The sequence below is a fragment of the Pocillopora damicornis genome, chromosome 2 (assembly GCF_964200805.1).
Source record: "Pocillopora damicornis chromosome 2, jaPocDami1.2, whole genome shotgun sequence".
In the NCBI taxonomy this organism is placed as follows: Eukaryota; Metazoa; Cnidaria; class Anthozoa; order Scleractinia; family Pocilloporidae; genus Pocillopora; species Pocillopora damicornis.
This window is the reverse complement of record NC_142671.1, coordinates 26,471,045-26,486,840: the sequence shown is the minus strand read 5'-3', so window position 1 is coordinate 26,486,840 and position 15,796 is coordinate 26,471,045. Positions and strand designations below refer to the sequence as shown.

Below are 15,796 nucleotides of genomic sequence, written 5' to 3'. Positions count from 1 at the left end.
ACGCTCTTTCAACACTTCTTACCAAAAATTCATAAATGGCAAGATGAGAAAAACAAATTTCCTGAAACAGAAAAATGGCACTCCAGGAAAGTGGTTAAGAGAGAAAAAATAAATTTCATGCCGTCAACATTGGGATGTGAATTAATAAGGTATTTGTATAGTGTGAGAGAAATCCTGCAAAAAACCTTTTGTTAGTCAGTTTGACATTTATTTTTGTCGAAAATTCTTTCATAAAACAGAACAAAAGAAAATCAGTCCCGGTGCGCTGGCATGCAAATCCAAAGTATTTCTCTCAGTTTCCATGATTTTGAAATTCATTCGTCTTGAAGGCATAGCTGGGATTTTATTTTATATTTTTATTTCTATATTTTGATTTTAGTTACTGACCCAAATTTTATGAATTATATAATTCTCGTCAATGTTTGTTTAAATCTTCCTCTACGTGTTTATCAGCGATGAACCATAATGGTTGAGCTTTCTAAAGGATCGCTCAATGAGTAACCTGATTCAATAGTGTTCTCTTTAGTATTTAGTTAATGGTAACGAACGGAACACCCATTTATTCTTGCTAATAAAAACAGCAAAATTAAGCCAAACACACCTGCTAAGCTCTATCGATTTCACGTTGTTTTGTAGCAAGGAGTGCTCTAAACGTGATTTCCTTGCAGTGAAATAATGCGGTATACGTTTCTTGGTTTGCTAAAAGTAGGATAATTTCAGAAATACAAATTCTTATTCAAATTATGAATACGGCTTCGCCACGGAAACGGAAATAGAGCTATGTGGCTCAAAGCAAATAAAAATCAATTTCCTACTTTGTTGTTTTAGAAACCCATGATAAATATAACGTGAGAACGCTAATTTAAACTTTTGACTTTAACTTTATGAACAAATTACATTGTTTGTCCAACGTGATTGCCTTACTTCCTGACAGTTTTCTTCTTGGGAGTACCTCTCGCGCGTTACAAAGATATATATTCACAAGTGTTCATAAGAAAGCTTTTTCAAAAATGACCCCTATGTTTTCTTTGTTCATCAATAATGAAACAAACGAGATCAACTTGTCAACTGAAAAGCCAAATTTAGGAAATTTGGCCAATGAGACAAAAATGGCAAAGGCTTTAAAAACGCTAACTTTGTCCACATTGATCGCTGTCTCAGTTTTTGGCAACTGTCTCGTTGTTGCATCCGTATACAAGAACGTTAACAAACGAATGCGCGTTGTTGGTAACTACCTGGTGGTGAACCTAAGCATTGCAGACATGTTGCTGGCAATTTTCAGCTTGTCGCGTATGTTAACTCTCGTTCATGTTGGCTACGAGTGGCTAGTCGGCGGATTATTGGGTTTGTTCCTCTGCAAAGCGCAACACTTTTTTATCATCCAGTTACTGTTTGTTTCTACGATGAACTTCATGGCAATTGCTGTCGATCGATTTGTTGCTGTTTTCTTCCCGTTCTCGCTGATTTTGAAAGGGAAATTGTTTTATTTTATCGTCGGGGCCACGTGGATCATTCCTAGCACTCTGTTCGCGTTTTACTGGAAAATGATGGACATGGAAGTGCGTGGTGGTACGACAGTTTGCTTTGCGAATGTGCTGAAAATCTTTCCAACTGTAAAACACTTTTATGAGTTTAAGGTCGCAGAAAGTGTGATTGTTACTGGTGTTACTCTTACAATAACAGTCAGTCTGTACATCGCCATTGGAGCGAAGTTATTACTCAGACGGCTTCCAGGAAATGAGCAAGAAGCAGACACGCGTCGTAGGGAAGCAGTTGCACGAAAAGTTTTCCGAATGATGTTCATCGTGGTATTGGTGTATTGCCTGTGTTGGAGTCCGCAGTGGATTATATCAATCATTTGTAATTTGGTCGAACGCCAGAGGCCGATCTGTAATAATCCGAATGCAAATTTTGTGAAACTTGTTGTCGCTTATTCAAACAGTGCAATCACGCCGTTTATCTATCCCATATTCTCTGGAAACTTTCGCACAAGCTTCCGACAAATCTTGACGGGCGGTTTTTGCTGGAAACGTGGAAGGGTTGCCCCTGAGGATCAGAAACGCAATTCCTCACGCAAAAAGCACTATAAAGCAGAGCCAGATGATGAAGTACAAAGCCACAGACCAGAAGTGTTTCTTTTGCAAGACCAGGCTCAGTGTAAACTTGTGCAAAAGAAAATTATTTCTTCAGAGACAGGAACAATGTGAACGAGGTGTCTTTTTTTAATCAAATCATTATTGCGATAGCCTCTCGCTCACGCTTTTATATTTCCGACCAAAATATTTTCTTTTGATTTTGTGATCACGCATTGTAACCCAGTAAGCATTGAGAAGCAATAGGATATTTCTATTGATCCCTAAGTTAAGACTGACTGGTTTGCTATTAAAACTTGTAGAGAGTCAGGTCCAAGAACTCAACATAAAAAAATTTCTGTTTTCTTCATCAGTCACTTTTTAGTTTTGTAAAACAAATTTGCTAGCATACGATTCCTTATGCTGTCAAGTTTGACTGAAGTTTCTACTAAGATGTCCCTTTCTTGAGACTTTTTTATTATGAAAGCATATGAGTTATTAATTTACTTTGTTGCAAAAAGGGGAAACTATTGTAAATGCTTATAAGAAGAAGGTGAAAAACTAAAATAGTCTTCATTAAATATCAACACCACGCGCGTGTTAACGAGAAATGTACTTGAAGGAAAAATAACATCATTCCTAAACGGTGCTTGTAAGAAGGAAATTTGTCACAATATGCAGTCCATTGCTTTACCCTTCTTTTGACGAGAGGATTCTATCGTCATTACATCGCAGCCCCGGCTACAAACACTGACAATTATCAAAGGCTTAGTTCAATATGTAAACTTTGTCTCTACAGGCCACTAGAATTCGCCCATCTGGCGTCGTTGCTATTCCTGTTGGATATGCTAAGCAAGAGGCACTTTTACCTGTGAAGCGACCGTCTATAGAAAATTGCTGAACTCGATTATTGTTACAGTCACATACGAAGAGATTTTCGGAATGGTCCAGATGAATTCCTAAAGGCCAGTTGAATTGTCCGTCTTGGTCTCCTTGTTTCCCAATCTTGCTTAAGAATGTTCCTGACTGATCGAAAACTTTGATGCAATTATTTCCTCCATCACACACCAGAAACCTGTCTTTATAAGAAATGCAGCTGGTTGGTTTGTCTAGTTTTTCTGGGCCCTCGTTTCCAAATATTTTCATAGTCTCACCTTCGAGTGACATTATCTGTACCCTGTGATTAGATTCCTCGGTTACAACAACCCGGAGTTCTTCATCCAAGTAAACATCAGACGTCTTAGCAAACTCTCCTTTCGCTCTTCCATATTTTCCAAAGCTTTTTACACATTTTCCTGTGCAAACATCTGTTTGCTGAATCCTATGATTTGATGAATCTGCAACCAAAATGTCGTTATCACTTACGAATGCCAAACCATGCGGGTGGTGAAATTTTCCAGCAATTTCGCCTTGGCCTCCAATTTTTCTTAAAAATTTTCCCTTTTTATCAAATAAGAAAATGCAGTGTCCGCTGATGTCCGTAATGGCCATCTCTTCTTTCGTGTTCACTGCAATTCTGAAGGGTCTTTGCAGCTCTTCTCCGTTAGAAAGCTTCAGGTCCAACTCGCCAACCACAACAATCTCACGTGGTACTGCCAAAACAGTGAAAGGAGAAGTCTGAAGTTTATTGCCACTAATTTTCACTTCAATGTTGTAGGCACCAGGTACTTTGGGCGTAAAAATCAATACTAGTTTGCCACTCTCTCCGTCGCAAACCATCACGTCAGTGACATCTTCCGTGGGTTCTACGGTTATTTCGATTTCTTCCTTAGGATCCATGCGGGTGCCATAACCTCCAACCTTGGGGGACAATAAGAATTCTGCTTTAACACCAGCTTGGAGAGTTTGATCCAGTCCCTCCAAGTTAAACTGATCAGGATCCATTCCCTCCAAAAAAACTATACCTAGTTTTAGATCCTCCATAGACGACGGGACAAATTTGATGAAGGAGGTATCGTGATGAATTGGAAATTCAATTTCACGAAGTTCAATAAATTTTTGTCGTAAGTTATCTTTATTCTCCATGACATCTGAGCTCGAGCTTCTTTGTGACAAATTATCTGCAAATTCAACAGCTTGATCCATTTGTTTCACCAGAGACTCGGTTGCAGCCTTTGACGAGTTAATGCTCTCGAGTCTCGTCACGCGTGTGGTCTCGAGAGAGGCGATAGCCTCTTTCTCGCGTTCTCGAATTTGTGCGATCATATGTTCGGCTGCTTGATTAACTTTCGCTTTCGCGCTTGCGACGTTTCTTTCCAGGTTTAACTCTGTTTCTTCAATTTGTCGAAGAACTTTCTTCAAATCGGTTCTCCTTTCTCTGACGAGTGCTGCGTTAGCCGTGATGTTTCCTTTCTCGTTTTCAGCCACGTTGTCGATTAAATCAACTTTGTGGTTTTGGTGATCCGTGAGGATGCAAATATGGCAGACGCTCGATTGACACTGAAGGCAGAAAAATATTTTGATCTGTTTCTCGTGGAATTTTTTTGAGCAAAAGTGCTGTTGCTTCAACAATGCCTCGTAATCTTGATCTTGAAAGTCCTTAACTGGCATGACTTTGTGTCCACCGAAGTCGGTGCTCATCACTTCATGAGCGTTCAAACAGTCCAAGCACATGAATCGAATACAGTCAAAGCAGTAATGGACGTTAGACTGGCTGGTCTTCTTACAGTTACCACAAGTAATACTTGTGCCACTCTCTCGAACAGCGAGGAGACTTAGTAAGCTGTTGTGAAAGAAACTTGCAGGTAAATTGTGGAAGCGATTTCCTTCTGGCAGTTCGATTTCTGCCTGACACTCAGGACATCGAAATTTTCCATTTCTTTGGCTCTTTGTGGCATGTTTTTGTAAACAATCACAGCAAAATGTGTGAAAACAGGATATGATTTTCGGTGTCTTGTAGGTTTCGAGACAAATGGAGCAAGTAACTTGTTCAGTAAGGTTTCTAAAGAACGACTCCATTGTAAGACGCGTACGTTTGGAAACGCTCTCTCAAAGAAATATTGTCAGAGATTCCGCGAAAAACAGGAAGTTTCCCATCTCTCGGCGTGATTGGCTGGTGGCGAATCGCGTGACGCGAGCAAGCTATTCTTCTACCAATAATCGGTGGCGTTTTGACGTCATGACTGCTTTTATTTTTTTAGTAGAAAATCTGTCTCTTTTGTGCTTTGTCAGAAATTAGAATATTCTTTCATGTCAGCCACGTGGTGTAGTTACCACGTGGTGTAGTCAGGGGTCGGTGATGATTGAATCTGTCTGGCACTTATGTCACTTCCTTAGACTAAACAAAGTCTATTAAGAGCGGTCCAAGGCGTTTCACATCGGAAAAAATGTTTTGCCTCAAACTCTGCCCATTAACCTGTCTTTTGTAGTAAGGAAATAAAACCACATTAGTTTCTGGAAAAACGTTAAAGAAAAAATTTGAGAGCTCTCAATAATCAAAGCTCCTAAAGACCCTTTTGTGACCCCAAAAGTCAACAAACTCGCTTCTCATAACACACGACATGCAACAAGAAATCGTTTATGTTCCTAAATTGTGCGATATATAAGGGGTTTTTCAATTTTGACATGTGCTTATTGTGAGGTTCGCCACAATTTATTTTAAAAATACCCGTCAGACAGATTTCTGAAATTGGTCAGAAGTACTCTTTCTTGGGTGATATTTCTCAAGTCCAGACCTGACCGTTGAAAACTCCGGTTGATTTCTTCTAAAAAGACTTTCGAAAGAATAGAAATATAAAAACATCGTGCACTTAATTTCCCTCGCCTTATGTTTGCTTCATTTGTCGCGGCGTAACATGCCAGCCACGTGGTGTAGTCAGGGGTCGGCTGACGATTGAATCAAGCATTAAGGCATGATTATCAATTTACTTCTATTAAATATTTTATTGATTATTTGAAGCATTCTTTGCACCACTGACATGAATCCACTCAACCTTTTTTTAGCAACCGTTGGCAGTGGCAATTAAGAAAGTGCTCACAGAATTCACTTCCTAATGTCTCTTGCAACTTTGACCACTTCTGTATCTCCGCTTTCATAGAAGCTTTCCGCAGTAAATATAACAGCAGCAAGTTATTACCCGCATAATGCAAGGACTTGATCCGTTTCCAAGCACGCACACAGATCCGACATACTGCAACCACTTTCAGCTTCATTGACTGATTCTTTATTTTCCTGGATTAAACGCAAAATTATCGTATCATAAGCATGTGCATCATAATTCTAGCAACAAGTACGATTTACTCCAGATGTAATGCGAAGGGAAAGCAGGGCCATGTTTTCTGAAAAGCTAACTAAGCGAAGAACGACATGTGCTAAAATAATTTTGACCACTGCGTTTTGCTATTATCGGTCTCATAAAAAAGGCGATAATACCCGATCTGTAGCCCCTAACCACGATAAAATAAATGAGAAAAAAATTATATCTGAGGGCTTAAGCGTGGTAGGAAACTCAGGTAAGAACTTGACTTAACTCCTTTTGAAGTTTTATTTTTCTTTGTTGCTGTTTCTATTTAGTCTATTTTCTCGGGCTGTTTGCCTTTCCATCTCTCGCTGCTCTTCGCTAGAATTTGGCCTTATTACCTTCGCCCTTTCTTGTTCGGTTTCATGTTCCGGTGCCTCTGCCTATTTTGTTCAAGTTGTTTGTTGCTCTCTTTCGCGTTGCTCGTGACTCGTGCTCTATTACTTCTTTTTCTCTGTGTCTTTACCACCTATGTTCACGTTCACTCAATCACACTTTTCAAAAACTTGAATAAAGAATAATTTCTTCCCCTTGAAATAGCTTTTCTACCAACGTTGTTGCTTTGCAACATCATAAGAGATCGCAAATTGCTGAGAAATAATGTTTTCAACGACAACTCAATAAGAGTGATTTCTCGCCAAAAATGCGGGTTGCAAATCCTCTGATAGCACGCGTGATGCCCTCGTGTTGTGCCTATGACTGCAATGGGACACTACATTCGAGTATGCGCGCTATAACAGTTTTCTCACGTGTGTAATAGCGCAAGCGCATACGATTGCATTCCTTTATCCTTCTCCCTTATGGGTTTCCTTTCTACACATGTTATGTCAAGATTTGTGCTCTCATTTCAGCTGTTCCCGCATGCCAAAATTAACACCTTTGTATGGACGATCGGTTATACGTTCAGTCGATAAACGAAATTTTCTCGGCTCGATTGGTTATCAATACAAGCTACACATGGATTTATAATTTAAAAAGCTGATCTATTTTGCAGGGTATTTAAAGTTTTTATTTACTATATTTATTTATTACACAGACACAGTTGGGTGAATAAGCCGCATGGCCTTTGGCCGTGCGTCAGCTAAAAGTACCATCAACCAAATTCAACTCGAACCCAGAATCTCGTCGGCTTTTTGCAAGTGTTGCACCCGCGTTGTGCTGAAGAATAGCAATGCTTTGGTGGCGCGCCAGAAATTCGATTGGCTGTGAATGATAAAGTAGCACCTTGTACTTACGGTCACACACCAAACTAAATTTTCTGGCTTGATGGCTTACTATTTATTCTTATAAGCATGAGGCTACGCTGCATGCACTTCGGGCACTGCGAGCTCTGCTATTTAGATATTAAAAGCGTATTATTGCAATGGAAAGGCAGTATTCAAACGCTATCTTTACTAACTTCCAACAGGAATTACGTGGTAATGAGAATAACGACGAAACTAAATTTGTGAAGTTACGCTACGTTGTAAAGGCCCAACACGTTCGCGTCAGACCGACATCTTTTTATAAACACAAATGCTTGAGGATTGAGTTATACGGATGCTCTGCTAACGGTGAGTGGGTTATTTATTTTGAAGTTATTTACTTTTCAAGACACACATAAATTCAAGTAAATCAAACGTCCTGGCTAATCCGCCAGAAATTCTGGTTTCATGACAAGCGGACTCTTCGCTCGTTAATCTCGAAGATTAATATGCCGCGAAATAGAAGCAAATTGTATATTTACTTCGAAGCGAGATTAAAGCTTACTGCCGTTTAAGTTTCTGTTCCACTTTGCATCTCGCCAAGTTGCTTTGAAATTTCTCTGGCACCATTTGTATTTCTGGATGCAGAGAAGCACTACGGGAATAGAGTGTCTGACTCATGGTAAACGCAATGATTCTGACCAGCTCTTCAAATCCGCTTTCCATCATGCTGACCAGTGAGGAACTACGTCTCCTGAAAGTCTGTAAAAAGGGCCTCACATTTCGTTGAAATGTCGTTTACAACAAGAATTGCATTTGCCGAGAAACCTGACATATGCAGTTTTAGTCAGTCTCCCAGGACCATGGTTTTCCAATTCCAACTGGCATTACCTCCTAGGAATTATAAGGGTTCCGATCGGGCGTTATGTATGCTCTCTAGTCTGTTTTTGATTTTTCTTTTCTATTGGTTTCAAGTCCTATTGTCGGTCTCTTTACGATTTTTTCAATGCGATTCTTAATCCGTGTTTTATCAGAACTAGACGGTGATAAGTCCATTGGGGTCGAGGCTGGAAAGGTAGCAGATCAATCCTTGACCGCATCAAGCACTCTAAACAAGTATTACCGACCTGAATTTGGCAGATTGAACACTTTAATTCAAGGAGGTTCCTGGTGCGCTAGAGAAACAAATACGAGCGAATATTTGCAGGTGGACCTAAAGGAGATACATAAGATCAGTAATATCATACTGCAGGGAAAGTACACAGGCTCTGCGCAAGGAAATGGATGGGTTACCAAGTTTTCAGTCACGTACAGTAACGATGGCATTGTGTGGAGCCGACACAGCGAGGGTGGAGTACAAGTAGGCGTCTTTTCTTAAGATGCGAACTTCCTCAGCTGCTCTTTTCAATTATATTTTAATTTATGATAAACTTTTAACGTACTTAATTCTCAGTAATTAATAGGCGAATCACTAATTATTTGATGTGGGAAGGCACTGCACAAAGGTCTCCTTTACCTAAACAGATGAAGCCTGTGTGCATCGGCTAGTTTTGAAAGCAAAGCATGATATATACATGATCATTATTTTACATATTAAACACACGAAAATTTCGCGCGTTAAGCATTAATCTCCAAGCCCCGTTGGGCGAGAAGCCCCAAGAAATACGGAGGATGAGCAAAACTTCGCATAATAATTATTATTTCTCGAACCATCGAATAAGGGATTTATTCCTCCATTATTATTTTATTTTTGAGCATTTTGCCTTCTAGTTTTCGAAACAAATCCTGACGACCTTATCTGAACATTGAATCGATTTAATAAACCGTGCGTGGAAGACGAAAACAACACGAACGAAACCATTTAAGTGTCCTTTGCGATCAGCCAAACAAATTTGATGCATGCGTTAAAAGAAATCGTTGCTTTAAAAATCAAACCTGTAAAACGGAAATAGATAAAATTTGTATTGTTCAGTGCTGTCATATTGTGTTCCTCCACTCTCCGTTCGTAGTTTTTCCTTGTTCTACAGAGTAATATCATCACATATCATGCGCGTTCCTTGCTTTAACATGCGTATAACTATGGAATAAGACAGCCATTAACAAAGTAATTAAGATTGTCTTAAAGGAGGGTCAGATTGGTCAAAATAGCAAACTTTATCAAAGAGCAAATTTTTTCTCCCTTGTTTTGCTATCACGAACTCAGCCCATTATTAAATCTTCCTCATTCGTTGAATATTGATTTTAAGCTTTTGATAACAGGTATTTTTGGGAAATAACCTGAATAACATGACGAGGAATCATGAAATAGTGCCATCGCTGTACGCTCGTTTTGTCCGGCTGCATGCAGTGGAATGGCATCAGCTGATTTGTATGCGAGTTGAGTTCATAGGATGCAAAGGTACGTTTTCAACTACTTTTCGTAACCATTGAATTGCGAAAAAGTTCATGTCAACACTAAGAGCACGAAGAATAGAGGCACAAGTTCAAGTGATATTAAATGTGGTTTGAAAATCTTACTATCAGTTTTTTTTGAGTGCGTCACGTCACCTCGAGGGCATAATTTGGTTAACCCTAAGTGCTGATCGTGGATTTTCGGTGTTTATGTAGTATATAAATGAGGAATTTTGGCTGTCTGTCGAGGACGCCTGCCAAGTGGGCGATTGAACATTTTGGCTGATCAAGTAGCTATAATAATTGATAATGTATATTTCTCGAAGATTTTTGTGGCGTAAGCTTTGCCTAAACTTGGCAACGCAGATGACGAAAGCAATGAGAAAAATAAAGACTACCCGGTAGCCTTGTGATTTGAGTGCCAGGAATGTAGGTCAAGAGGTTCCGGCTCGGGCCGTTGTCAGGTCACTGTGTTGAGATTTTTGAACAGGTTAGGTGACTTTCACAGTGCCTCTCTACATCCACGTACATTGAAAATTTTAATTGGTTGTTTATTTTCTTTCTTGTACGAAAAGAGTCATCTCTGACCTTTTATTACCGTAGCTTGAGCGCAGAAAGAATTAATAAACAAATAAACTGATAATTTTCAACGGATGCCTTATAAAATCGTTTTGATCGTCATAATTGAAGTTGATACATGACTTTACGCAGTCTAAGGAATCATGTCATCGTTAATTTTAACAGCGTGTGCAAAGCCTCTTGGTATGGAAAATCGCCAGTTGACGCAGATATCCGGGTCCTCCAACCCAAAGCGTTGGCATTATATCAGACTCAATAATGATCTACCGTGGTATCCCCTTACCAGCGACAATCGAATATTTATCCAAGTTGTTGTAAGTCCCTATGGCAAAACTGTTACGGCTTTGGCCATCCAGGGACACAGCTACTGGGTCACTTCCTTTACACTGGGAACAAGTGAGGATGGCTCAGAGTGGCACGATTATTATGTCGATGGAAACGTTGTGGTAAGAGTTTAAAAGGGTCGGAGACTGATCGTAACGATTCATTGGCAAACGTCGTCTAATCATTTAGCATTCAATTTGACTGCTTTTCATGGATAATACAAACATTACTTAATTTTAATTCATACCATTTATATTTCAAAAACTGTTGGGACGAGAAAAGAGAAATTATTGACGCAAGAAAAGCTTACGGAGTTTAAAGCACTAGTTTTACATGTAATAGTGTAGTTTGATCGTCCGGGTGAGTGTAGTCCTGAGAAGGACTGTTGTCGGTAGTGGTGACTGACGTTACGATAACCTGAGCGGAAGTCATCATCAGAGTCAAGTGTTAATTTGTTGTCTTTCGAATGTTCTCGACTGACAACAATTCACTTGACTCTGATGATGACTTCCGCCCAGGTTGTTGAAACGTTAGTCACCACTACCCGGACAATCAAACTACACTATTACATGTTACCCCCGGGTTCAAACCATTCACTGTAATAGTTTTACAGTTTGCAGCGATAAGTTTCTGCAGATTATCAACCAATACTGATACTTAGTCGAACTTACGGTATTTGCGTATGAAGTAGCTCTGAATCTCAACTCAATAGTTTTTGTTTAAGACGAACAGACCAAATGGCTGTGTTAGCCGAGTTATGAGTTTGAGTTTAACATCATTCTTCAAAAGTTGCCTTGGTCGAACATGCGATAACGACCTTTCTTTGTTATTTGACTCATTTACTCTGGAGTTATGATATGTCGACTAAGATTAGAACGCATGCAATAATGAAATGAATGCAAACCAACACTCGTGAGAAAAATATAGTTGGGAGCTTAAGCACAAAGGTTTCTGAGACGCCATCAGTTTGTGGAAGTTAAAAGTTCTCATTGCCAGAACGGTCCTCAGCTACGTTTATTGTTGCCTGTTTACAAACTCGCTGTTTGGTCCTAACAATTTTTGAATTTGCGGGGCAGCCAACTATATATCCTCCGAAACTAATATTCCGTTGAGTATTCAAGTTAATGGATCCCACTGAACAAAATTTTTTTTATATCACATAATCTCTAAATGTTTCTTCTTTCCTTTACCGTGGCAGGTTTTTCTAGGTTGCACAACTCGTTTTCAAACTTTGCGCCGGCCACTGCCTAAGAAAATTACATCACGCTATATCAGGCTCTACCCTCAAACTTGGGATCATACACCACATATCAGTGTGGAGTTCTATGGATGTAATGGTAAAATAAGAATTTATTTACAAACGCGCACAAAAAACTGTCTTATTTTTAGTTGCTGCAAACAAATAACTCTTACGCAAACCATTTTGGTTGCCGTTTAATTGTGAAACAATAATTCGCTGTGCAGAGAGTGGTTAAACGCTCTCCTTATCGTCAAAGAAGCTCGATATTGCAATATTCACTAATTAGCTGCAAACTTCTAGAGTGTGCCGAACCACTGGGAATGGCCAGCGGTCTCATACCAGACTCCGACATTCAAGCTTCGTCATTCAAAGTGGGCGGAGAACCCTGGCGCGCTCGTTTAGGGTCTGGTTCGGGTTGGATTCCATCATCTGTGGCATCTTCAGAATACATTGTGGTAGATCTTGGAGAGTCAAAAGCCATAACATACATCGAGATGGAAGGAGATTCTCTCAAGAACCATTGGCTGAAATATTTTTTCTTGGACTACAGGATGAGCACTCGAGACCCGTGGACAATTTATGAACCTCGTGGAATAAGTGGGGTAAATATCTCGCCTTGATAGTAGGAGGTTTTTGATATCATGTTTCTAGGATCTGTTATGTTAAAGCCAGCTGATAAACAAACATCTTTTTGTTCGTTTGTATTTTTTTTAATATCCAATATCTGTTCGGTGTCATTTGTCGTTTCAAGTCGTTGTTGTCGTTGTTGTTTTTTAAACTTGTTCACTTTGTAACATAAGTACCTCCATTTCAAACACTATGGTTCCACCATATCATGCTATTTGTCATCTGTGCTGCATTCATTTGACCACCAAATTTCATAATTACAATGCACATTTAGAGATGAAGATCACCTGATTATCAGTCCGTTATAATTGGTGGTAGGGTATCGCAATATTTTCTATTTTCACAATTTTGCCTCAATTATTACATATCATTGGTCAACGTGCTTCCAGGTCCGCAGCACAACCTCAAAATGAAATGGCTATTAATTTCGTGTCACCGGTTTTTTAAAACTTAATCTTTTCGTATTGTGCAACGGCTGCTACATGTTATCTTAAAGGGTAAACAAATTAAACCTATCAAGGTCTTTGCTTTACTTGTAAATTAGCTTGAAAGATCGTCTTCTGCGCTGTCAGATTTAGGAAGCACGTTCGGCATCTTGGCTCAATTAATGCTTGTCTTTCATGCAGAAAATATTGGGTGTAGAGATGAAAAACATGGTGGTGACTATTAAAACAGAACAGAAACTAGAAGCAAGATTTATAAAGATCCGCGTTGAGAATTGGCATTTAGGGGCCAATTTAAAACTTGAATTTTATGGCTGCGACAAAGGTAATACTTATCTAGTAGACTATACATCACAATCGGGTAACTTAGTGTTAATAACTGAGTTGAAAACGTAAATTAGCCACTGTAAAGGGTAAAAAAGCTGACGTTTCGAGCGTTAGCCCTTCGTTAGAGCGATTGGCGAAGGGCTAACGCTCGAAACGTCAGCTTTTTTATCCTTTACGGTGGCTAATTTACGTTTTCAACTCAGTTGTTAACACTAAATTACCTGCCATACTCTCCCACCGACGCAGCACCACAGTTTCTTTAGAAACTTATCCCTTTATACATCACAATCGATAGCCACTATGACAAAGTGCGCAACGTGCGATAAACTGTTGATATTTGCTCTGAAATTCACTCCTCACAAGATTACTGAAAACTGATGTTCACTCCAATCACTTTGCTCTTTAGTCTTTTTGTTTTAGGAGATTTCCTTTACGAGATGCATGAATTTGCAATTCCAAAAGGTGGTGATGGGCCTTAAGTATTACATAAAAAATGTATGAGTTGATATATGATCTGTGCACAGCAATAAGAGATGGTGGCCAACCAATTTCAAATACACAACTTTTTTGACGTAGCTTTTCATCACTATTTAGCAAAGACAATAATTTTCTTTCAGTATGTTCCGACGAAATCGGAATCGGAACTTGGGCAATAAAGGACCCTGCTTTCACCGCCTCTAGTTACCTGTCCTCACGCAGATACCCATGGATGGCACGCCTCGATGGTAAAGGGGCCTGGTGCCCAAGTGAAAACGACACTCAGCCTTTCTTACAAGTTAGTCAATTATCTTACTGCTAGTGCAGAATGGGTCAAAACTTTTGTTGCGTCAAATAAGTGTATATTTACTGTATATACATGTACTATATTAAAAGCAGAAGTTTTGGACGAATAAAAGTCTGGCAAATATTATAAAATGCGTAAAGTAAAAGAACCGTAGAGGTTTATCGGAAAACGATTTTGAAGTTAGTTGGAACTATCAATAGTTTTTTCTGTATTCTGACCTAAGCGAATGAGCTTTGAAAGAGGAAATTATATGTACGACACCTCTCTTTCTTTGAATTGTGCATTTGAATGGTGGAAGTAGTGGAATGACAATCCACAAGAGCTTGTAAACAGTTTATGATCTCATGTGATCCATTTGGTTTCACGAAGTGTTTTTAATGTCACACAAGATATGATCTAGATCTATGATCTGTTATTTCTAACTTTTTTATCTACCGTTATTTTGCTAGCCATATGTGCTGTGAATGTAAAAATAATGATAACTTCTTTCCAGCCTAAACATAATAAACATGGAAAAGACAAAGATACTTATTTTATAACTCAATGTGCAACTCACCCATCGCAAAGTTTTTAAAATAATTTTTACCTGAACTTCTACTTATATCTATCAGGTGGACCTTGCGAAACCATACAAATTACGATTTATTGCCACCCAAGGATTCCACAGCTCGAACAACAGCGCTTGGGTACAGCAGTACACTTTGCACTTTCGCAAAGAACTTTTATCTTGGATTCCATACTCCGAGAATAGCACAGAAAAAGTGAGTTATTAAGATGCCTCTTTCGCTGCAAATCAGAAAATAATAACTGCTTTCAGCAAGGCTAATATAATTGATTTGTACAGTTAGCTAAACTTACTGACTGCCTCCGGACACAAGCAAAGCCTGAATAATTGCTTCAAGCAGGTTATCACGACCGCAGCAAAATAATTTTGTCCATGCACATATGCAAGTTTAAATTTATCGGCGAAATACTTAGGAAAGTTTTTCAAACGTCACTTGTGATTGTGCAGATAGAAAAAAAAGATGATAACAGTTTGATATTGAAATGTACTTTTCACTATTTTATTCCAGCTAATTAACTATGAGCCTCATATCCGCCAGGAAAATGAGAATTTATTTGTTGTTATGATTTAGATGTTTCCAGGCAACTCAGATGGAACGTCGATAGTCAAAAACAAGCTCAATAATGTTTCCAATGTGCGATACATTCGTCTTCATCCTAAGAAATGGCACACATTTGCATGTATAAGAGTCGAGTTATACGGATGCAAAGGTAAGACTAATCCGGGTTATGAATGATTTCCTAATTGAGGTCCTTTATAAAACTGCCATCTGATTCCTCTATCGGCGGAGTAAAAGTGTTCTCCTATGTCCAAACGAATCCTCACCACTAAAAAGTTAACACTCATAAAAGCGACTTGTCTAAAAAGCAGAGGTTTCTCCCCATATCCAGACGGTGCCGTTATATTTCCTTGCATTTTCGCACGAATCAATGGGCATAGATTCTTACGCAAACCAAAGACGATAGCACAATACTTGGGACTGAAGTGACTTTGGGTTTTTCACCTTATTGTTAATATTCTGT

The 15,796-nt window shown here is 39.1% G+C and overlaps 3 protein-coding genes across 3 annotated transcripts in view; 2 read left to right on the top strand and 1 right to left on the bottom strand.

The window, feature by feature from the left end:
• LOC113669956 (uncharacterized) overlaps positions 1 to 15,796 on the top strand; it is a 53,663-nt gene that overhangs the window by 17,908 nt on the left and 19,959 nt on the right. Inside the window, exons 23-32 of the mRNA XM_089192937.1 lie at positions 7,719 to 7,863; positions 8,529 to 8,854; positions 9,754 to 9,892; positions 10,630 to 10,910; positions 11,987 to 12,125; positions 12,329 to 12,630; positions 13,282 to 13,423; positions 14,043 to 14,200; positions 14,821 to 14,970; positions 15,346 to 15,484. Coding sequence (XP_089049063.1) covers positions 7,719 to 7,863; positions 8,529 to 8,854; positions 9,754 to 9,892; positions 10,630 to 10,910; positions 11,987 to 12,125; positions 12,329 to 12,630; positions 13,282 to 13,423; positions 14,043 to 14,200; positions 14,821 to 14,970; positions 15,346 to 15,484 — 1,921 coding nt within the window. The remainder of the gene's footprint in view (positions 1 to 7,718; positions 7,864 to 8,528; positions 8,855 to 9,753; positions 9,893 to 10,629; positions 10,911 to 11,986; positions 12,126 to 12,328; positions 12,631 to 13,281; positions 13,424 to 14,042; positions 14,201 to 14,820; positions 14,971 to 15,345; positions 15,485 to 15,796) is intronic.
• Positions 885 to 5,058, top strand: LOC113669967 (galanin receptor 2a-like). The gene has a single exon (XM_089198081.1). It carries the CDS (start codon positions 885 to 887, stop codon positions 2,205 to 2,207), a length of 1,323 nt encoding a protein of 440 aa, XP_089054207.1. The 3' UTR covers positions 2,208 to 5,058.
• LOC113669647 (E3 ubiquitin-protein ligase TRIM45) lies at positions 2,532 to 5,030 on the bottom strand. The gene has a single exon (XM_027185721.2). It carries the CDS (start codon positions 5,028 to 5,030, stop codon positions 2,841 to 2,843), a length of 2,190 nt encoding a protein of 729 aa, XP_027041522.2. The 3' UTR covers positions 2,532 to 2,840.